Raw genomic sequence first — 23,732 nt, 5'->3', positions numbered from 1 at the left:
TCTGGTGAAAAACCTGAGAAAAGAAGGCATCTTTGTTTCATGCCAACATTAAAATTAGAATACTAATTCAGTGTAGCTGAGATTTCCCTTATATCCCCTGCCTTCAGTGATTCTGCAGTCCCGGACCCACCCTTCACGTTCGTCGGGCTCCCCCACCATCACTGTACCTGTTTTCGGTACCTTGTTCCTTCTCCCCTGTAGCAACTGCACAGTGAGTTCTGGCTTGCAAGAGAGGACTTATTTGTGCTCTTGCACAAGTCGTTGTCAACAAACAGAACAAAAGCGAACGCAGGGGCTGCCTGCCATCCTCGTTTTCAGGAGAGGAAGCTGGGACACAGAGCGGTGACCTTATCTGTCAGCGCGTGTGAGAGGCAGGATTCTGAGCCCGGCAAGTGGCTCTTTGCTGCAAGGAGGCCCTGGGAGGCACCGCAGGATGCTGCAAGGGAAGCAGGAAGTGAAATAGACCTTGAGTACTAACTTTGAAGGAAAAAGTCCTGTTAATAAAATGCCATTTATTTTTTTCTTTCTCATTTGATTCAATGCTGTTGTATCATTTATCAAAACCTAATGTATTATCATGAATGAAATAATACTTACAAAGTTTTATGTTTTTACGGGATTCCCAGCTGTTTTTTATTGATGTGCAAAAGTTACATATTGAGATTTTAAAAAACTATAAAGAGAAGCAACGTAGAGTCAAGTCATAGTGCTAATTGGATTGCATTTGCCATAGTTAGGTAAATCAGTTCTTTCCTTCTGGAGATTTTCATGGGGAAGCAGTTATTCTTATATTCTTTTTAAAAAATATAGTCCACATATTAAAAAGCAGCCCTTTTAAAGTATACAGTTCCCAGGGGTTTAGTATATTCACAGGAGTGTGCGACCATCAGCCACTATTTAAAATAATTTTTTTCATGTTTATTTATTTTTGAGAAAGAGAGAGAGAGAGAGACAGAGCTCGAGCAGGGGAGGGGCAGAGAGAGAGGGAGACACAGAATCTGAAGCAGGCTCCAGGCTCCGAACTGTCAGCACAGAGCCCAACATGGGGCTTGAACCCACGAACCGTGAGATCATGATCTGAGCCGAAGTTGGATGATTAACTGACTAAGCCACCCAGGCACCCCGACCACTATTTAATTCCAGAACATTTTCCTCATCCCGAAAAGAAACCCTTTCACCTAGTGGCAGCTACTCCCCATCTCCCCATCCCCTTGGCAACCACTAATCTAGTTTGTGTCTGTGGATTTGCCTATTCTGGATTTTTTTGTGCCTAGTGTCTTTCACTTAGCATGGTAGTCTGAAGCTTCACCCGTGCTTCAGGAATAGCACGCATCCGGCCTTTGTTCCTTTTTATTGCCAAATAATATTCCATCGTATGGACAGACCGACCACATTTCCCACTTAAACGTTCATCAGCCGACGCACATTAGGACGGTTCCCACTTTCTGGACATCACGAATCTTGCTGCTCTGAGCATTAGCGCACCAGTTTTTGCGTGGATGTAGGTCTTCCTTGCGCTTGGGTGTGCACCTGGGCGTGGAGTCTGTACTCCCACTAAAGCGTAGCCCTTGTCCCTCTGCCCCAGGGTGAGCAGCTGTGTGCCTCCTCTGTTGCCCTGGTACCTGTCCAGCTGCAGCACACAACACTGCCCCCATGAGGCCGGAGCCGACAGATGCATCAGGAACAGACCCTGCTGGCCCGGACTTGAGTCCTGCCTTTGCCACTCCTGGCTGGATGGCCTTGGGCAAATTGCTCCCCGTCTCTGTGTCTCAGTTTGATCGTTTGTAAAACAAGGATAGCAATGTCACGTACCTCATGGGATGCTGGGATTATTAGCTTATTTATTGATGAATGTGAAAAGCTTGAAACAATGCCTGGTACATAATAAGTGCTCCATACATACAGTGTTTGCTGCTATTGTTATTAGTAATAGAATCTTAAAAAAATACATTTGTGTTTAACATTCTGTGAGAGATATGTTTGCGTTTTTCTGTGATAGTCTTCATAGTGTTCTATTTTCTCACTAACTTTCTTAGGTAGTCTTTTGGGTAAGGCAGAGGCCAGATCTGGAGGCTTATTTTGATCTTAGATTGATTTTGGTAATGACATTGAATTTGATTTATCCCCGTGAGGGTGCTGGGGGGGGGGGTGCCGGTGCCATCCAACACTTGCTGAGCTCTTAACAGTGTGGCGGAGCCTGTTTTAAGGGCTTTACGTGGGTTACTTCTTCGGATTCTTCTCAACAGTCCCCTACAGGAGGCACTCTGGCTACTCCCGGCTTCCCTGATGAGGCAGGGGAGGACGGAGCGTGTCCGTCAGCGGCATGGCAGCCTTGTTCTTCATTTAATCCCCATCCCCCCGGGCCAGCATGGGGGGTGGGGTGGTTGTGCCCCACAGAATCCGTAGGAGGCACGAACGGCTTTGCCCACGATGGCACAGCTCGTAAGCGACAGGGCTGCCTTCCAGCCAGACGGTCTGACTCCAGTGTGGGTTCACACATTCACCCTGTGCACTTCCCTGATGTTACCTTGAAAACTCTGGAGACGTCCCGGTTCACAGTCGTGTCCCATCACGGGATGTGAGTGTGAGTAACATAACCACCAGAGGTAACTCGTCAAAGCCCCCAAATAAATACATGTGTAACATCGGAAGCTTAGTCTCTAGTCTAGAGTGCGTTGTAAACTGTCGCCAATCAGGCATTCGTGTTGAACGATGACAGGGTCTGTCTAGCCAGATTGTTTTCATGGGGGAAATCAAGAGGCTAAAGTCTCGGTACTTGGCAGCTATTTTAGGAAATTAAGATGAGTCAGGTCCTTACTCACCCCTTTTCCTTAATCTGCTAATATCCTGAGTAGACGTGGGTATGAAAATATATTGTGTAGTTGATACATTTATTGTATATATACACACAAATATACATACATCGTATATTTGATATATTTGAGTTAAGAGCCCATACCGTGTAGGCCCTGGTGCTGCTATTTTGACCGTCCTCTCGCCTCACTGCCTGTATGACGAGCCCAGGCTTCCCTCTCCGCCCCTGCCCCTTGTTTTCAGGCTCTTTCCTGTACAAGCCGGTTCCATCTCAGCATTCTTTTTCCTGCCTTCCCAGACGGAGTTCGGGTAACCTATAAGATGAAACAATCATGATACGAAGAGAATCCGAAAGAAGTTTCAGGGCAAGAATGGGAACTTTATCTTTGTTGATATTTAATTAGAACCAACACAGATCTGTGATTCTTTTCTCTGTATTCTGTGCAGTTCGTGTGACTCATGTGTCCTGATGAGGCCTGTGGGGTTGACTGTGGCACATGACCACCCACTTTAGCTTTTTTAACATGTGCAACTAGGCAGACGTTTTTGCTGCAGTCAGTTGGATGTATTCAGTTAAGCCAAATGAAATCACCATTTTTGTATATTGAGAATAGCAAATATTTGAAAAAATGGAGTGCCAGAAATCTCATGTGGTTCAGCCCAGAATAAGGCAGTACTCCATGGAGTTAGCGGTTTTTGTTTAGTGTCTTATTTATTTTTGAAAGAGTGCAAGTGGGGGAGGGGCAGAGAGAGGGGGGCAGAGGATCCGAAGCAGGCTCTGTGCTGACAGCAGCTAGCTTGACGTGGGGATTGAACTCACGAACCGTGAGATCGTGACCTGAGCCGAAGCTGGACGCTCAACCGACTGAGCCACCCAGGTGCCCCCGTTGAGTTGATGGTTTTAAGTATCTGGACATTAGGACAGAAACTCCATGTTAAGTTATGGACTAGAGTGAATTCATTCTGGATGCCTCCAGGAGAGGTCTGGAATAGTAATCAGTAAATATTAGGTAGCCGTGCCAGATCTCCTAGAGAATATAAAAAAGCATAAAAGTGCATTCTTGTTCCCAAAGCAGCCAGTAATCTAGATGAGAAAGCAGAACCAGCACTGACAAAGAGTTAAGTGGAGATACCCAGTGAGAGAGGCAACACCCAGTCTGGACTGGCGTCCTAAAAAGGCAACAGGAGGTTGGTTAAAGAGGGTACAGAAGTAAGTGGGCGTTAGGGTGGGTGGAGCTTATGAACGCGGGGCAGGTAGGGGGAAAATAGGAGCAAGGCTGGGAACCAGAGGGGCTTCCAAAGGGAGGGATGAATAGTCAGTGGGCGGGGTGAGCGCCCTGCACAGGAGCGGAGGATTGAAGTCCGCTCGGGGCCACGAGATCTCTGCTGCCAGGCTGAGTAGACGGGATGTGCTGCGCATGTGGGTTTACACCGTGTCCGGATCGCCCAGGCCGTGTGTCCAGTGCAGGTGTCCTCGTGGCTGAGTCTGTGCCTCCAGGAGAGCCTGAGAAATCTGTAACCAGACAGCGAGGTTCGGAAGCCACGGACAGGCCCGTCTCTCAAGTGTAGACTACGGCCTGCCTGCATTGGAACCATCAGATGGCACTCGTTAAAATGCGGATTATTGGGCTCCACCCCAGAGCTGCTACTGAGTCAGAGTTTCTGGGGCTGGAGCTTGACAAACCACATTTTTAACAAGCTCCTCAGGCTGTTCTTGGCACGCTGACGTTTGAGAGCCTTACTGTAGCCAGTGAGGAGCCGCCAGGGCGGTGTCCTCGGGTTGTGCAGGGTGACCCTTGGGGGTGTGGTGGTTGTTGCTCAGCGGCACGTTTAAGGCGTCTTGGAAAACTGCTCTGATCTGAGCAACATGTGAGCTTGTGCCAGAAATTAGCCTGGACCAGTAAGCAAAGAAGTCAGAAGTCACTGAAAATCAGGGTCAGCCTGGACTTCCAGCTGGGAGCATGGGTACCAGGGCCGCATAGAGAGAAGTGGGTTAGGGACAAGAGTGGGATTAGCAGGGACATCGTGGTGGACACTTGCTGCTCAGCACATGTCCATTTTCAACTTCTTAACGGCCCCTGACCTCTTTCCCACCGAGTCCAGGTTGGTGGACCCACAGTCCATGACCCCGACTTTTCCAGCCAAGCACATACAAGCCCAGGCTGGGCCGACCAGATGCTTCCCTCTTGGACGAGAACACTGAGCAGAGGGTCCAAGACACTAACGCCGTTTGCTGTCGTATCCCAGCCACCCAGGCTGTTTTGCTCTGGGAGTCCTGTCTCTGTCCCCGCCTTGGCTTCTGGCTGTTTCCAAGTCCTTTTCCCTGGCGTGCAGTCAATTCCACGAGCTGCTGATGATGGCTTTTCACCGGAGTCCCCTTTCTCTTGGAACCCTAACTGTCCGAGCCGGCACTAGTGACTTACATAAGGAGTGTATATGAGGGTAGAGTTCCCTGGGATCTGGGAGACCGTAGGATGGGCTAGAGACACCCTTCCAGTGTCGCGCGTAGCGCAGGGCCATACTCCAGTTTGGAAGAAGATGTGGAGAGAAGGCAGGGCCAGCCTGAAACCGAGGTTTCTCAACGGGAAAGGGAGGGCTACCACTGTGAGCCAGGAACCCTGGACATGACTTTGGACATTGAGAAGTCAAATGTATACTTTCTTGGGTTTATCTGTCATTCTGTTTTTATGGTTTGCTTTAAAAAAAAAAAAAAAAAGTGCTTCAGTAAACTTCTTTTGACTATTTCGGATGCTCTTGGGGAATGACAGGGAAGAGAGGTCTGTGTATTCAGAGGCCAGCACACCTGAAGACGTCATCGGGAATGCTGGTGGGGCCCTGCGTACAAGAAGAGAGCAGGGCTTCTGCGGGCTTACCTGGCAGAGCGTTGGTAGTAGGTGGTCTGAATCGGGTGGGAAGGGGCAGGGCAGGAAGAATAGAGTGGGAGACGTGGCTTTGAGAGGTCCTTCCTTGCAAAGGCTGAGGAAGGCTGAGTCCAGGGGAGAAGCCCTGGGAACACAGAGGGGCAGAGTCCCCGGGGTGGGATGCCATGGGACACGTGTAATACACGTAGGTAGCTGTCATGTGTATGTAACTAATAGAGCTGTAGGCACAAGGACGGAGGAAAGAGGGAAGAATGGGTTATGACAACTTGAAACATCAGCTCCTAAAAGAATGGGGACAGAACGTAACAACCTGGTCCCTGGCTGGGGAGAGGAAGATCGTAAACTGAGTGTAGTTGGATACTGTGAAAATACGTCAGGAATTGTTAATTTTGTTGGCTGAGCCACGTTGCTGTAGTTCCTGTTAACGAAAGTCTGTCTAATGAATATCGTATGCATTAAAGTCTGGCCTTAAAATATTCCAGCAAAGGGCGCCTGGGTGGCTCAGTCAGTTAAGCATCTGACTTCAGCTCAGGTCATGATCTCACGGTTCACGGGTTCAAACCCCGTGTCAGGCTCTGTGCCGACAGCTCGGAGCCTGGAGCCCGCTTCGGATGCTGTGTCTCCCCCCCTCTCTCTGCCCCTCCCCGGCTCGTGCTCTGTCTCGAAAATAAATAAACATTAAAAAAATGTTTTTAAATACTTAAGCAAAGAAACAAGCAGGGAGTTGGTGAGAATAAGTGGAGCAGACCTCTGGGCCTTAGTTCCTTAACTGGTACCATCAGCCAAAACCCAGGGAGTGACCCCAGACCCCTCTCTCTGTCCAGCTGGTTCCCAAGCCCTGCCGGTCCTGAAAATCCCCCACGTTTCCTCCTGAGACTGCCTGTGTTTGGCCCTTACCACATCTCGTCTGAAAGACTGCAGTATTTTCCTTTGTTTACTTGCCCCTCACCTTGCTGCCCTCGGGCCTGTCTCCCTCATTGAAACCGAGGTTGTGGGTGGAAGAAAGAGGTGGGCCCGCCAAGTGGGTATACCGCCAGGTCTGCAGGTGACAGCATGGCAGGCTTACAATGTGCAGTGTCACTAGGTAGAGAAAGCCCATGTCCGCCCGAGTGTGAGGCCCATGCTGCCCTCTGGCCAGATGGTTTTTCAAGTCATTCTAGGCAGAAGGACCCAGCCTGCCAGCAATTTAATAAGCACCCGTGGACTTGAGGCGCCACGTACTTTTGGTATAGCCGTTATTCAAGTAGCTCCGTTAATACTCCAGACAGGCACGGATTTGTAGAAAGGACAAGTACACACTTTTGTTGTGCTCATTATAAATAGATCCAGTCTTTCAGAGAGCAGCCCAGACACATGTGAGTTTCGAAACAATGTATATTCTTTTATTGGATATTCCTACCTTTGAGATGCGGTTCTGTAACAGATTGTAATACCCATGCATGTTCACAGCGGAATCTCGGATTCCCATTCCCCCATCCGGACCTTCTCTTCCATGTTGGCCGAAGGCAATTTATTAATCCTTGGGTTTCTCGCTCATAATCCCACAGTATTGTCCGTACTTTCAAAACACACCCTGCATCTGACTCTTTCTCGCCACCCTGCACACCCCTGGTTCTGGCTTTCAGCTTCTCGTGCCTGTGTTACTCCAGTAACCATTTTTGCCATATAGATACACATATCTTTTTCTTAAAGATTGTATTTTTAACTAATCTCTACACCCAACATGGGGCTTGAACTTGCAACGCCGAGATCAAAAGCCCATGCTCTACTAACCGAGCCAGCCAGCACAGCCCCTTTGCCTGCTTATATTTGATTTATTTTCACCATGGCAGCCAGTTGGGTTCTTTAAAATATAAACCGTATTGATTTTTTTCTCTGCATAAAACTTTCCAGTCATTCCTTCTCACTTGGAGGACAAACTTCACTTCTTGTAGCAGCCGCCATGGCTTCACATTACTCATCTTCGTCTGCCTTCACCTTCTCTCCCCTGCAGTAGTGCCTAAGCCAGGCCAGGCCCAGGCCTGCCTCAGGGCCTTTGCACTTGCTGTCCCCTTTGTTTGAAAGTCTTCCCTAGATAAGCACGTGGCTTGCTTCCTTAGCTCCCTCTGGTTTCTACTCAGACATTATCAGCAAAACCTCCCCCGGACAACTGAAGTATAAAATTAAAACACCCCAGGGGCTCCTGGGTGGCTCAGTGGGTTAAGCTCAGGTCATGATCTCACAGTTCGTGGGTTTGAGCCCCACATCAAGCTCTGTGCTGACAGCTCGGAGCCTGGATCCTGCTTCGGATTCTGTGTCTCCCTCTCTCTCTATCCCTCCCCAAGGAGTGCTCTGTCTCTCTCTGTCTCTCAGAAATAAATTAATGTAAAAAAAAAAAAATTAAGAAAAACATTAAAACACCCCATTGCCTTCCTACTCTCTGAGTTCTCCTCCCTCCTCCCAGCCTCGTATCTCGAAGGAGAGATTTAGGGAGTGTACATCTTTTGGCAAACAGTTCCACTTCTCGTGATAATCTCATGATCAGAAACAGTCCCAAGGACATTGCTTGAATGAGTGTCTTTATACTTTTATTAAGCAACGCACTATGTAGGTAGCCTTTTCCAAGTCAGATACCTCATCCTGGGGTCTTAAATCTGCACTAACCTGTGCAGCGGCCTTTGTCGGGAAGGCACCCTCAAGTCAGTCAGTTATGCCAACTCAGATTATGTGGATCTGGATCACCAGTTTCTCTCTCTCTCTCTCTTAATGTTTGTTTGTTTATTTTGAGAGAGCGCATGCATACAAGTGAGAGTGAGTGGAAGAGGGGCACACAGAGAGAGAATCCCAAGCAGGCTCTTTGCTGTTAGCATGGAGCCCGATGCGGGGCTCAAACCCACAAACTATGAGGCCATGACGTGAGCTGAACGAAATCAGGAGTCGGATGCCTAACCGACTGAGCCACCCACGTGCCCCGAGAAACTGATTTTTTTAATATTATTCAATTTTAATATGAATTTAAATTTAATTTTAACCCACGTGCCTAGTGGCTCCTGTTTTGGGCAGCACAAGACCCACAGCGACAGCAGGAAGTGTGGTTAGAAATCTCTACCACAGAAAGTTCAGTAGCGGGAAACTGGAATTACGGTATAGTCACAGGATGGAAAATAATTACAGTATGAGCAAACATTTATTTGTTGGGTGCTTTCTTTAAGCCAGGCGGTGTCTCAAGCACTTGACCTGCCAGAACTCCTTGGATTCTTGCTGAACATAGTAGTGGAAAGAAATACGCTATAGCCTTCCGCCAACAGGGGTGAATGAATCCTAGATGCACAAGGCTGAGGGGAAAAGCAAGTCACAAAAGTTGCCTACCATGTGATAGCATTTTTCAAACCTTAAAAACAAGCAAAATGAAACACTGTTCGTGGGTATACAGATACATGGTAAAGCCATTAAAAGGCAAGAGAATTCAGGCTACGATGCTTTTTGTGGAGAGAAGATGCCCCAATGAGCCGACTCTGTCCCCTCCTGACCTCCTGGCCTCTGCACATTGTCACAACTCGTCTGCAGCCGCCCTGGGGTGAGCAGGCACCACTTGTGTGGACTTGTTAGGACAGCGTTTTCACTAGAAGCCGTGATCATTGTGGCGTCACCAAAGCTAGCAATGAATCTGGTTTCAGTTCGCGGTGAAGCACGTGTTCGGTTATAAGAGGGGGTGGCTTACGTTAGTTGCCTTGGTCGGGTTCCTTAAGCCCTTGTTATTTAGCCAAACCCTTTGCTCCAAATGTTTGTTTTTTGTTTCCTCTTGTCTAATGCTGAGTTGAGTGTTACCAGAATCGAGCCTCAAGAACTTAGTTTGAAAATGAGAAATCCGAAAATTGTAAAATGACAAATATGTTTACTTATGAACCGTTATCGTGAAAGTGTTGGTTAGAAGAAAAGTCCAAACGACACCTGAGGGCGTTACGAATCAATCTTTGTAGCAGATTTCATCTATAGGGCGGGGTAATTTCAAAATTACATAGCGGTTTGTGGTAAGTTGCGTTCAGAGACATTTTGCTGCCGAGGGTCCGGTTTTGCTGTTGGGAGTCTACGAGTGGCCCAGAGCTGATGGTTGAATTTATGTCAAGCTTTTCTGTGTAATATGTGCATCTTTGACTTTTTTCCTTATTGTTCCGTCTTTATTCTTTCCTGCATTACTGACATGGGTTTATCTTTTCTCCCTTTAGAGAGTTTTGAGGTGACAGTCACCAAAGAAGGTGATAAAGGGTTCTTTCTATCCCTCCTATGAATATTAACCCACTAACTTTGTTTATAAAATTGGGAATCAGCCCTTAAACAGAAGAAACTTTCATGCTATTTTACCCTGATTTATTCTCCTACTTTGTTTCTATTTTTAAATATATTGATGGAAATTGTATGTAACCAAACCCTTGGTTAGAAATATCTAGAAATCAGACATCCATTTGAACTGTACGGATAATACTGTACATTTGTTTCTTAATTGAACTTGAGAGATTCACTTTGTAACCGTTTTCTAGGAGTTGTAATTTTGGAAGAGTGCAGCCTTATTTTTACATGAAATACATTTTTTTTTGAACATCTACGTATACATCAAAAGACTTAATGTTCTCCCACCGACAAGAATGGAAACCTAGATTTCACCCCTCATTAAGCTTGTGAGCCAATTTCCAGGTGCTGATGTCCTGATGTCCCCAGGCAGGCTTGTTTCGCAGGTCTGATAGGCTAGCTTTGGAAACCAAGGCAAGTCTGGCAAATCCCTCCCTGTGATGGAACCGATCTTCATAGTAAACCATAGCTGTTGAAATGGATGCCTGAAAAGTTGGTATTTCTACCTTTCTCATTTAGTAGTTTGTTTTGATTCCCTAATTTTAGCCAGGCTCATTGCACAGGAAGACTTGTTTCTTTTGACTTTTTTTTTTTTTTTTGACAGAATTTCTGTAATTACGGTGCTGAACCTTTTATGTTACCCTCCTTCCTCTCTCAACACTTAACTGCATTTTAGCCTTCTCTCTGGTCCAAACCAAAATCGCTGCCCGGCTGTCCCCAGTAGCTGGGGACAGTTTCTCTGCGTTACCAGGCCATGGCTGTTTGCTAACGAGACCACTTTTACCCTGGAGCCATCCTAAGTACTCCTGTGAAATGCCTGTCTATGTTTTCTCTTTTTCTCTTTTGTATTCCTGCATGAATGGATGCAAAGTTAAGCAAGTTGCTTGGAAAGCGAGAACATGCTTCTTTTTACTAAAGCCCCAGAACTTATCCCTGTCCAAGCACAGTGCCCTTGCTTTGTCCACAGACCCTCTAAACCCCTGGCTGCCGAACTGTTGTCATTTCTTTTCTGGGGGGGAGGTATGGGAAGGGGGAGGGGAGCACGCAGACTCCGGGCGGCAGAAATTCTAACCTGCGCTGCTTTGACTCCCTAGGTGAGATTTGTGGATTTAAAATTCATGGGCAGAATGTCCCCTTTGATGCAGTGGTAGTGGATAAGTCCACTGGCGAGGGAATAATTCGCTCAAAAGAGAAACTGGACTGTGAACTACAGAAAGACTACACATTCACCATCCAGGCCTATGACTGCGGCCAGGGGCCGGATGGCGCCAACGCGAAAAAGTCTCATAAGTAAGTAAGCTGATCAGAGAGAGCGCGTGCGAAGAAAGCAGTACTGACCCTTGCTTTCTTTCTGTGTCCCCGAGACTTTCTGTGTTCTTAGAGATGAGGCAGAAGGTATTTCTGGCTCTCCACTGAAATTGTAAGCTCCTTGAGGATAGGAATCCTGTTTATTACCCTGCAGCATTAGTTGTCGAATAAGCAAATGAATGGGCAGTTTTATCCCACCCAGCACTCTAATGACAGAAACTAGAGCTCTACACTGAAAATTGGGAAAGCCCATTTTTTCCTCCAGGAGGATATTTTGTTGTTAGGTTTCTTTTTCCTGCAAATTCAAAGGGCATGGCATTCGTTCACGCTGGTGGGAGCGGGCTGACTTTGGTGCCCCATCCTGGACGTGTTCATATCCATATCCTTTGAGAACTGCTCGTGGAACAGACAGGACTCTGAACTAGACCTGGATTTAGAATTCCAGTCTTTTCTCCGCCACTTTCTGTCCCTTCGGCATGGGGCAAGTTTCGTCTTGTTGAGTCTCGGTGTCTACTTGGCTCCTGGGCTAGGGAGAGAGGGGCACGCTGCCACGAGACCCATCGTGAGGGTCAGGAGGATGCGTGGCGTTGGGTGTGGAGGGTCTTGGTGCACACTGGGGGTGCTGAGTGCCAGAGAACTACTCCTCATCCTTTTCACACCGTGCGATATTACTGTTGTCCTTGAAAAAGCCTTCTGTGGGTCAGAGATCCTGTCTGAGTCAGAAACACGCCCGGATCAATAGCCCTGAGACTGACTCTTTCCTCTCTTTGTAGCCAAGTCTGTGGTGCCTCAGTTTTCTCATGCCCAAGACGGGGAGGTGGAAGGGCAGCACGGGGTCAGCCAGAGAGGGAGCACTGAGGTCGCTTGGAGGACCTTCGTTTGTTGGATCAGTTAGTGGGTCATGGGCAACAGTGGGCTGCGAGCCGTCTCCATTCCCTAGAAGCAGGACGGGATTGGTTTCCATGCTCCTGATCAGACTCCCCATCCACGTTTCCCATCTTCTGTGTCTTACTCCTTCTTCCTTTGGGTCTAATTTTGTCTGATCTAGTTTATCTCCCTTCTGCATGCCCTGTCCCGTATTGTCAAGAAAACTCCAAGTCTCTTATTTTACTGCCTTTTTTTTTTTTTTTTTAAACACCAGCCGTCTTACTCCTAGGACCTGGAAGAATCAACTTAAATTCCTATTTTAGCTTTCTGAAGTCCTCTCCATGCTAAAATAACAACAGTGACTAGTGTAATTTTTTTCTCCATCATACAGACTTCATGAAATAAGATATTAGCAAAAGGAAACATAAAAACGGGGCAGAACTGGTGTACTTTGGGTTAAAAAACAAACCGAGCACACAGCTTCTTTTCTTCTTCTTCCAGAGCAACTGTCCATATTCAGGTGAATGATGTGAACGAATATGCACCTGTGTTCAAGGAGAAGTCCTACAAAGCGACCGTCATCGAGGGGAAGCAGTATGACAGCATCCTGAGGGTGGAGGCCGTGGACGCTGACTGCTCCCCCCAGTTCAGCCAGATATGCAGCTATGAAGTCGTCACTCCAGACGTGCCGTTTGCTATCGACAAAGATGGTGAGTCAGAGGAACAGGCCTTCCTCACCAAGGTGATGGTCCATTGGCAGTTCTGCACGTCGGCGAAACTCAGATTGGAGACCGGCTTCATCCATCCCTTTAGGATGCTGTAACAAAGTACCATGAGCTGGGGGCTCAAACAGTAAACAGTTTGCACTGTTCCGGAGGCTGGGAGACCGGGATCAAGGTGCTGGCAGATTCAGTGTCTGATGAGGACCCGAGTCCCGGTTCCCAGGTGGCCATCTTCTCTCTGCGTCCTCACATAGCGGGGAGAGAGCCCTCTGGGATCCCGGTATGGGGGCCCCACACTCACGACTTCATCTAACCCTCAGTTCCTCCCCTAGGCACCACCTCCTCATATCACATTGGGGGTTAGGACTTCAGCATTCAGATTTGGAGGGGACAAGTATTCATTTCATAGCAGAGACCTAATGGTGTATGAGTTTCAGATAAATATTTTTTCACTCTGTCCCCTGAAAGCCTTTTTGTTGGCACCTGAAGTCATGGGTTCTTTTTTTGGGTGCCCTATTTTTGCTTCTTCCGCCAAGGTCTAATAAAAAACCCCCCACCTAACATGTTTTTAATCTGTACCTTCTCACTTCTCTATCAAAGTGCATCTGAAAAGACTGACCTTTAGTTGGTCTGTCTTCTGCTCTCCATTAGATTTGGATCTTCTGTCTCATCTTGAAGACGAAGGTTTCTGCCTTACTGCCAGGTGCTCCAGTCCTTTGTAATTGAGCAGAATGAACTCATGCTGGAGCTCAGCTTTTTTTTTTATTAGGTTATGGCCTCTTGATGGTGATGCAGTGTCTCTGTTGTTAATGCACAGTCCAGAATCTTTGATGAAATTACGGACATTGCAAACACTTTGCAGACGTCTGTACCCATATTCAGAAGCAGGCTTCTGTTCTAGTAGGTGGGGGTAGGGAATCTCTGTCTCTTCCTGTCTCTGTGACACACACACACACACACACACACACACACAGTAAATCTTTGAGCAAGAAATATTTAATGAAGCTTCATCTAGTATTTAGTATTTGAAGTACTGGAATTACTTTTCTTTATTCTCTCATATGTTAACTACTTAATCTCAAAGCACATATAAAACCAAAGAAGAAAAACTGTAAGAATAAATGGAGGTTGAATTGTGTAGATTCATTCCTTCTGTTTCAACAGCCCTTAAAGATGGATTTAGTGTGCGTTCAAGTGCAGGAAAGCAAGACCCAGCATTAATTATCTCGAGCATCACTTTGATTTCCGTGTCCGTGTTTATAACACTTAGAACACATGTACTTTGTTTTTTGTGTTTTTATTTTAAAAAAATATTTTAATGTTTATTTATTTTTGAGAGAGAGAGACAGACTGTGACTGGGGAAGGGGCAGAGAGAGAGGGAGACACAGAATCGCAAGCAGGCTCCAGGCTCTGAGCTTTCAGCACAGAGCCTGATGCGGGGCTCGAACTCATGAACCATGAGATCATGACCTGAGCCAAAGTCGGATGCTTAACTGACCGAGCCACCCAGGTGCCCCAGAGCAGGTGTGCTTTGTGTTTCCGGACAACTTCGCCTTCTCACTGTTGTTTGTTTCCCTTCTGGAAGGTTACATAAAAAACACAGAGAAGCTAAACTATGGGAAAGAACACCAGTACAAGCTGACCATCACCGCCTACGATTGCGGGAAGAGAAGGGCAGCGGAAGACGTCTTGGTGAAGGTCAGCGTCAAGCCCACCTGCACCCCCGGGTGGCAAGGTGAGCTTCATTCTCCTTTCTGCTCTCACACCTGTTCTGACACGTCACATACCAGAGGGCCCTAAAGTGTGAGTCTTCCTCCTTCCTTCCCTCCTTCCCTCCCTCCTTCCGTCCTTCCCTCCTTCCCTCCTTCCCTCCTTCCCGGATTTGTGGACCCACACAGGATGGAACAAGAGGATCGAATATGAGCCTGGCACAGGCTCTTTGGCCCTCTTCCCAAATGTCCACCTGGAGACGTGCGACGAACCCGTGGCCTCAGTGCAGGCGACGGTAGAGCTGGAGACCGGCCACATCGGGAAAGGCTGTGACCGTGACACCTACTCTGAGCAGTCTCTTCACCGGCTGTGTGGTAAGGGGGCCTGGTGATCTTCGGTGAGGGCGAGAGACACCCTTTCAGATGGAAGAGAATGTGTGTGTTGGCGGGGGCGGGGGGGGGGGGGGGGGCGGTTGTTTATAACCCTGAACCGGAACAGACTCTGACTTTCTGACACGGCTGTTACTGCCTTGGCTAATTGTCATGCTGGATGGGCTTCAGGAGGTACATAAACCCCTTACAGCCTGTTCAGAGTGTTACATGCGTGTGCATTTTAGGAGCCGGTGATGCGAGGAAAGTGTTTCTCTAACATACGTTGAGGATAATCAAAAGAGAGGGATTATGTAAGTAGAGTGAGTTTGAAATGAGTGAAATGCTCAGTGAATGTCCTTGCACCTAAGGACTGAAGAAAAAAATACAGATAAAGCAATAGCTTTCGGCAAATGTGAAGTAGAAAGCCGAAACTACGGACACTCACGTCTAATTCTGAGTCTCAGCAGATTGTTTACCACAAACATTAGGTGAGATCCAGAGACCCCGTGGTTACGAATCCCATCAAAGCCTTGCCTCCGTCTTCACATAGTTGCGGGTATTTTTCTGGTTTATCTGAATGAGGTAGAGGTGAGGTATGGATGCCTGTCGAGGAAGAGTGTGCCGCTTGGCCAGCAGCGAAACCCCCGTAACTGAAATGAGCTGTCCGTGCTCAGAGGGTATTTTGTGCCTCAGGAGCTACTTGGTGTCAGCTCTGCGGGTGGCGTTTTCCCATGTCCCCGTCTTTCCACCGGCCTGAGACAGCCTGTAGGATTGAGCACCTAGATTTCTTACATAACTGGAATATGCAAAACGAAAGAGTTTATCCTCTGCTGGCTTATCTTAATGGTTAATATTCTCCGTGTTGCCTGACTCTGGGTCCAAATAGTCACGTACTGAAATCTACATGGAAGGAGGTCTGGGACATATTTTAAACTATGTACATTTAAGTGTAACGTTTAAAATTTATTTTCTCTCTCCAGTGCCATGATTTTTTATGGCATTAAGTGAACATTTTATCAGCAGAACAGTTTACAGTTAGGAAGGAAGAATGGAAAGAATTTCCCCCATGAGTGCTTCCTGCACATTCTACATTTCTGTATGTTTCCTTCATTCAGTGTGCCCATCAGGCCCACCAAGGAGGTGGTGTTGACCTCATTTTTACTGAGGAATTCAGTTGGGAGAGGAGGGGGAGAAGTTCTCACTTTTAGGAAGAAAGGGGCAGGCACTGGCATTTGACCGAGGTCGTATGTGAGGTCATGCTGCTCCTAGGAACAGAGGACCAGGTGACGGGGAGAGCTCCCAAAGTCATCTTCCGTGGGCACATTTAAAAGAAAAATGAGCTTGGCAGTGTGTAACGACAGCTGGAGATTTTTTTCATATTCTTTGGTTCACTGATTCCATTTCTAGGAATTGATGCTAAGGGAATAATCGTGGATCACACGGAGGTCCTCGTGAAGGCAGGGTTTGTCACAGAAAAGAGTGGGGACAGTCTCAGTGTTTGCCAAGGAGATCAGTTAAATAAGTCACAGTATATCGGTACAGTGAAATGCTCAGACATTTAAAAATATGCTATAGAAAAATATTAATGGGAATGTGTGTACCTTTATACATCGTAGGACTCTATTTTTTATAATGTGTATATTCGTAGAGAAAAGACTGGAAGTGTTTGCACCCAGATGTTAATAGTGGATATATTTGGGGGGTGCCTGGATGCCTCAGTTGGTTGAGCATCCTACTCTTGATGTCTGTTCAGGTCTCGATCTCAGGGTTGTGAGTTCAAGCCCCATGTTGGGCTCCACGCTGGGTACAAAGCCAACTTAAAAAAATTTTTTTTTTAAATAGTGGATATATTTGGGTGGGATTACAAGTAATGCTTTCTTCCTTTTATCCTTTCTTTAAAGTTGTTTTTTTTTTTTTTCGAGGCAGAGAGAACAAGAGGGGGAAGGGCAGAGAGAGGGAGAGAGAGAATTCCAAGCAGGCTCCATGCTCTCCGTGCAGAGCCCAGTGCAGGGCTCGATCTCATGAACCATGGGATCATGACCTGAAGTGAAATCAAGAGCTGGATGCTCAACCAACTGAGCCACGCAGGCACGCCCTTTTTTCCTTTAAGCAAAAATATCCACAGTTAGTTATTATTTATGATTAAAAAAATATAAAAACCCTTATTTTTAAGGAACATAAGCAGAAGCTAGCAAATTGTATAACCGGAAGATAGGATGTTGCCCTTAGTGTGGCCTCGAGACTCTTCTACCTTCCGAGTCCTTCACATTGTGCGTATTAAGTGTTACCGTGTCGGCTTAGGCGCTGCGTCTGGCACCACCGAGCTGCTCCCGTCCCCAAGTGGGTCCTTGAACTGGACTGTCGGCCTCCCCACTGACAACGGCCACGACAGTGACCAGGTCTTCGAGTTCAACGGCACCCAAGCAGTGAGGATCCCAGATGGTGTCATTTCTGTCAACCCGAAAGAGCCTTTTACGATTTCTGTGTGGATGAGACATGGGCCTTTTGGCAGGAAGAAGGAGACCATTCTCTGTAGTTCAGACAAAACAGGTAGGTTAATCTTGCAGTCAGGGCGTCGTACTTGAGTGGCCGCTGCGGTGGTCGCTGGAAGCAAGACCCCTTATTCTTCCCCGAAAGGCTCCTGGTGACACACATTTTTCTGTGTTCTGTGCTAGGGCTCTCCGTCCTCAAGATACTGTACTGCCGTTTGGTGGTTAGTTTTACTCCGTGAGTTGGGCCCCACTTCTCAGTAAAACCCAAGTGTATCTGTTTCCAAACCCTGCCTTGGCCCGACTGGAGAGTTCATTTATGCGGATAAATGATAGAACCGTGTCTTCAAAATCCATTAAGGAAATAGCTTTTATTTCTCCTTTGGGTATTAAGTTGGCAGCTTACCAGGAGGATTTCTCTCGGCAGACATGAACCGGCACCATTATTCACTCTACGTCCACGGCTGCCGCCTCACTTTCCTCCTCCGTCAGGATCCTTCAGAAGAGAAGAAATACAAACCTGCAGAATTCCACTGGAAATTGAATCAGGTGAGTGCCTGGAAAACTCACGGGTTTATGACCTTTCAGAGAGTATAACTAGGTATTGCAGCTTCATACAGGGCCAGCTATTATTTATGGGCAGTGTATATTTATATTTATGAATAAATATAAAAATATAAAAAAATTTTTGCAATGTATGTAGACACTTTGGGCACAGTTCTGTTACAGTAACTATAGTCTTTTTTCTTATTTTTATTTTTTTATTTTTTAAACATTCACTTTTGAGACAGAGAGAGACAGAGCATGAACGGGGGAGGGTCACAGTGAGAGGGAGACACAGAATCCGAAACAGGCTCCAGGCTCTGAGCTGTCAGCACAGAGCCTGACACGGGGTTTGAACTCACGGACCGCGAGATCATGACCTGAGCCGAAGTCGGACACTTAACCGATTGAGCCACCCAGGCGCCCCGAGTACCTATAGTCTTAATGTACATATTTAGTTTCTTCTGATGACGTTTAAAAACAACCTTATTATATTACTTGTGGGTTATAGGATAGCAAATAAATCCTTTGAACTCCTTTCCTCTGAAAGCCTACGTTTTTCATTTTATACGTTTGTATTTGACACATCCAGTATTAATATAAAGAAATTATATGCTTTAAATTCAAAATACTGTGTTGTAGTTTACTGAAATTTGCAGCACTTGATGAAAAATTGGGATTGAGACCCTTGTATTTGTTTACTCATTATTTAAAGCCTTGCCTCCCAAATTGTGCCAAGGAGCCCCCGGGTTGCTTCAGCAGATTTAGGGGTGCCGTGGGATATTTTAGACTGTCAGAGAGCCAGCAATCTTGACATCTTTCAGAAATCACACAAACTACTAGCTTGAGGGAGTTTACAGTGTCACCATTAGGTCACGTTACATCCCTTTTGATGATAGCATATCTTTTGCAAAGCTGCTTTCCCAATAGTTTCTGTGATAAAAAGCAAGTATCACGTGAAAAACAATTGGTGCATTTCAGGAAACAAGGGGGCGCTGTAAACTGAGGAAACCTTTCCTTTAAAATCACAGCAGATAGTTTCTTTTCTTTTTTTATATTAGAAAGCAAGAGAGCGTGTGCACAAGGGGCGGAGGGAGAGGGAGAGAATCTTTTTTTTTTTTTTTTAATTCACATTAGTTAACATATAATGTAATAATGGTTTCAGGAGTAGGATTTAGTGATCCGTCACTTACATAGAACACCAGTGCTCATCCCAACAAGTGCCCTCTGTAATGCCCATCGCCCCACCCTCCTCCCCTCCAGCAACCCTCAGTTTGTTCTCTGTATTTAAGTCTCATGGTTTGACTCCCTCTCTGTTTTTATCTTACTTTTCCTTCCTTTCCCCTATGTTCATCTGTCCTGTTCTTTAAATTCCAAATACGAGTGAAATCCTATGATACTTGTCTTTCTCTGACTTCTTTCACATAACTGACTTTCTCTGACTTCTTTCTTTTTGATTGCTGAGTGATATTCCATTGTGTATATAAACCACCTTTCTTCATCCATTCATCGGTTGAGGGACATTTGGGCTCTCTCCATAATTTGCCTATTGTTGATAGTGCTGCTATAAACATTGGGATGCATGTGTACCTTTGAATCAGTGTTTTTGTATCCTTTGGCTAAATACCCAGTAGTGGCAATTGCTGGGTCGTAGGGTAATTCTATTTTTAATTTTTTGGGGAACCTCCATACTGTTTTCCAGAGTGGCGGCCCCAGTTTGCATTCCTGCCAACAGTGCAAAAGTGTTCTCTTTTCTCCACAACATCTTTCCTGAGTTGTTAATTTTAGCCATTCTTACAGGTGTGAGGTGGTATCTCATTATGGTTTTGATTTGTATTTCCCTGGTGATGAGTGATGTTGAGCATCTTTTCATGGGTGTATTAACTATTTGGGTGTCTTCTTTGGAAAAGTGTCTTTTCATGTTTTCTGCCCATTTCTTCAATGGATTATTTGTTTTTTGGGTGTTGAGTTTGATAAGTTCTTTATAGATTTTAGATAGTAGCCCTTTATCTGATATGTCATTTGCAAAGATCTTCCCTCATTCTGTAGGTTGTCTCAGGTTTGTTGTTTCCTTCACTGTGCAGCTTTTTATCTTGATGAGGTCCCAGTAGTTCATTTTTGCTTTTGTTTCCCTTGCTTCTAGAGACATGTCTAGTAAGAAGTTGCTGTGGCCTAGGTCAAAGAGGTTGCTGCCTGTTTCTTTTTAAACTTAAAAAAAAAGTGTTTATTCATTTATTTTGAGACAGAGAGAGAAAATAGGTGGGTGGGAGAGGGGCAGAAGGGGAGAGAGAGAGAGAGAAAGAGAAAGAGAACCCCAAGCAGACTCTGTTCCAGCAGCACAGAGCCTGACATGGGGCTCAATCTCATGAATCTAGAGATTGTGACCTGAGGCGAAACCAAGAGTTAGACGCTTAACCCACCGAGCCACCCAGCCCTCCTCCCAAATTTTTTTAACTTTTTTTTTTTTTAATGTTTACTCCTCTAGGATTTTGATGGTTTCCTATCTTACATTTAGGTCTTTGATCCATTTTGAGTTTATTTTTGTGTATGGTGTAAGGAAGTGGTCCAGGTTCATTCTTCTGCATGTCGCTGTCCAGTTTTCCCAACACCATTTGCTGAAGAGACTGTCTTTATTCCATTGGATATTCTCTCCTGCTTTACTGAAAATTAGTTGGCCATACATTTGTGGATCCATGTCTGGGTTCTCTAGTCTGTTCCACTGATCTCTGTGTCTGTTTTTGTGCCAGTACCATACTCTCTTAATTACAGCTTTGTGATGTAGTTTAAAGTCTGGAATTGTGATGCCTCCAGTTTCGGGTTTTTTTTTTCAACATTACTTGGGCTATTCAGGGTCTTTTCTGGTTCCATACAAATTTTAGGATTGTTTGTTCTAGTTCTGTGAAGAATGCTGGTATTATTTTGATAGGGATTGTACCGAATGTATAGATTGCTTTGGGTAGTATAGACATCTTAAGAACATTTGTTCTTCTAATCCATGAGCATGGATTGTTTTCCCATTTCTTTGTATCTTCGCCAGTTTGTTTCATAAGCATTCTGTAGTTGTTTTTTGCTTTTTTCTTTTAGAGAGGGAGTGTGAGCTGGGGAGAGGGGCAGAGAGGGAGAGAGAATCTTTTATCTATCTATTTATTTTTTAGACACACACACACACACACACACACAATCCGAAGAAGGCTCCAATCTCTGAACTGTCAACACAGAGCCCGATGTGGGGCTCAAACTCACAAACCATGAGATCATGACCCGTGCCGAAGTCGGACATTTAACCGACTGAGCCACCCAGGCACCCCAGCCTTCTATAGTTTTTCGAGTACAGATCTTTTATCTCTTTGGTTAGGTTTATTCCTAAGTATCTTATGGTTTTTTGTGCAGTTGTAAATGGGCTTGATTTCTTGATTTCTCTTTCTGCTGCTTCATTTATTGGTGTATAGAAATGCAACAGATTTCTGTATGTTGATTTTATATCCTGCGACTTTGCCAAATTCATGCATCGGTTCTACCGGCTTTTTTTTGCAAGGGTGGGGTATCTTTCGGGTTTTCTACGTAGAGTATCATGTTGTCTGTGAAGAATGAAAGTTTGACTTCTTCCTTGCCAGTTGGGATGCCTTTTATTTCTTTGTGTTGTCTGATTGCTGAGGCCAGGACTCCCAGTATTGTGTTGAACAACAGTGGTGACAGCGGCCATCCCTGTCCTGTTCCTGACCTTAGGAGGAAAGCTCTCAGTTTTTCCCCATTGAGGAGGATATTAGCTGTGGGTCTTCTGTGTATGGCCTTTATGACATTGAGGTATGTTACTTCTATCCCTACTTCCTTGAGGGTTTTTATCAAGAAAGGATGCTGTATTTTTGTCAAATGCATTTTCTGCATCTATTGAGAGGACCATGTGGTTCTTATCCTTTCTTTCATTAATGTGTGTATCACGTTGATTTATTTGGGGATATTGAACCACCCCTGCAGTCCAGGAATAAATCCCCCTTGATCTTGGTGAATAATCCTTTTGATGTTTTGTTGGATTCGATTTGCTAGTATCTTGTTGAGAATTTTTGCATCCATGAGGGAAATTGGTTTGATAGTTCTCCTTTTTAGTGGGGTCTTTGGTTTTGGAATCAATGTAATACTGGCCTCCTAGAATGAGTTTGGAAGTTTTTCTTCCATTTCTACTTTTTTGGAACAGTTTCAAAAGAATAGGTACTAACTCTTCTTTAAATGTTTGGATTTCCCTGGGAAGCCATCCAGCGCTGGACTCTTGTTCATTGAGAGATTTTTGACTAGTGATTCAATTCTCTTACTGGTTATGGGTCTGTTCAAAATATTTATTTCTTCGCATTTCGGTTTGGGTAGTTTATATGTTTCTAGGAATTTATCCATTTCTTCTCAATTGCCCAGTTTGTTGACATATAATTACTCATAATATTCTCTTATTATTGTTTGTATTTCTGTGGTGTTGGTTGTGATGTCTCCTCTTTCATTTGTGATTTTATTTATTTGGGTCCTTTTTCTTTTTTATAAATCTTGCCAGGGATTTATTGACTTTGTTAATTCTCTCAAAGGACCAGCTCCTGGTTTTGTTGCTCTGTTCTCCTGTTTTGTTTTGTTTTTCGATGTCACTGATTTTTTTTTTTTTTTAATGTTTATTTTTGAGAGAGAGAGACAAACAGAATTTGAGTTGGGGAGGGGGAGAGAGAGGGAGACACAGAATCCGAAGCAGGCTCCAGGCTCCGAGCTGTCAACACAGAGCCCGACGTGGGGATTGAACTCGCAAACTGTGAGATCATGAACTGAGCCAAAGGTGGACGCTTAACTGACTGGGACACCCAGGCGCCCCTCGGTATCATTGATTTCTGCTCTAATCTTTATTATTTCCCTTCTTCTGCTGGTTTTGGGCTTTATTTGCAGTTCTTTTTCCAGCTCCTTTAGGTGTAAGTTTAGGCTGTGTATTTGAGACATTTCTTCCTTCTTTAGAAAGACCTGAATTGCAACATACTTCCCTCTTAGGACTGCCTTTGCTGCATCCCAGAGGTTTTAGACTGTTGTATTTTCATTTTCATTGGCTTCCATATACTTTTTAAGTTCTTTAGTTTCCTGGTTAACCCATTCATTCTTAAGTAGGATGTTCTTTAACCTCCAAGTATTTGTGGTCTTTCCAAATTTTTTCTTGTGGTTGATTTCAAGGCTCATAGCATTGTGGTCTGAAAATATGCATGGTATGATCTCGATCTTTTTGTACTTGTTGAGGATTGATTTGTGACCCAGTATGTGATCTGTTCTGGAGAATGTTCCATGTGCACTCGAGAAGAATGTGCATTCTGCTGCTTTAGGATGAAATGTTCTGAAAATATCAGTTAAGTCCATCTGGTCCAGTGTGTCATTCAAAGCTGTTGTTTCCTTGATTTTCTGCTTAGGTGATCTGTCTGCTGCTGTAAGTGGGGTATTAAAGTTCCCTACTGTTATTGTATTATTATCAATGTGGTTCTTTATGTTTGTTATTGATTTATATATTTGGGTGTTCTCAAGTTGAGGGCATAAATATTTATAGTTGTTGGGTCTTGTTTGTGGATAGGCCCCTTAATTATGATATAATGCCCTTCTCTCGTTACAGTCTTTGTTTTAAAGTTCAATTTGTCTGGGGGTGCTCAGGTGGCTCAGTCGGTTAAGTGTCCAGCTTCAACTCAGGTCGTGAT

General features: G+C 45.3%; 1 protein-coding gene across 6 annotated transcripts in view; it reads left to right on the top strand.

Moving 5' to 3' along the window:
* Nucleotides 1-23,732, top strand: part of CLSTN1 (calsyntenin 1) — an 87,487-nt gene that overhangs the window by 47,571 nt on the left and 16,184 nt on the right. For 3 of the 6 annotated variants that reach the window (XM_027060492.2, XM_027060489.2, XM_053206788.1), the window contains exons 3-9: nt 9,902-9,931; nt 11,117-11,312; nt 12,699-12,907; nt 14,506-14,655; nt 14,819-15,004; nt 17,303-17,551; nt 17,918-18,039. In XM_027060492.2, the coding sequence (XP_026916293.1) occupies nt 9,902-9,931; nt 11,117-11,312; nt 12,699-12,907; nt 14,506-14,655; nt 14,819-15,004; nt 17,303-17,551; nt 17,918-18,039 (1,142 nt within the window). The remainder of the gene's footprint in view (nt 1-9,901; nt 9,932-11,116; nt 11,313-12,698; nt 12,908-14,505; nt 14,656-14,818; nt 15,005-17,302; nt 17,552-17,917; nt 18,040-23,732) is intronic. The other 3 variants (XM_027060493.2, XM_027060490.2, XM_053206797.1) reach the window with 1 other exon arrangement.

This window comes from Acinonyx jubatus, chromosome C1 (assembly GCF_027475565.1).
Source record: "Acinonyx jubatus isolate Ajub_Pintada_27869175 chromosome C1, VMU_Ajub_asm_v1.0, whole genome shotgun sequence".
Classification (NCBI taxonomy): Eukaryota; Metazoa; Chordata; class Mammalia; order Carnivora; family Felidae; genus Acinonyx; species Acinonyx jubatus.
The sequence above is the reverse complement of the archived record's forward strand: the minus strand, read 5'-3'. Positions and strand labels throughout refer to the sequence as shown.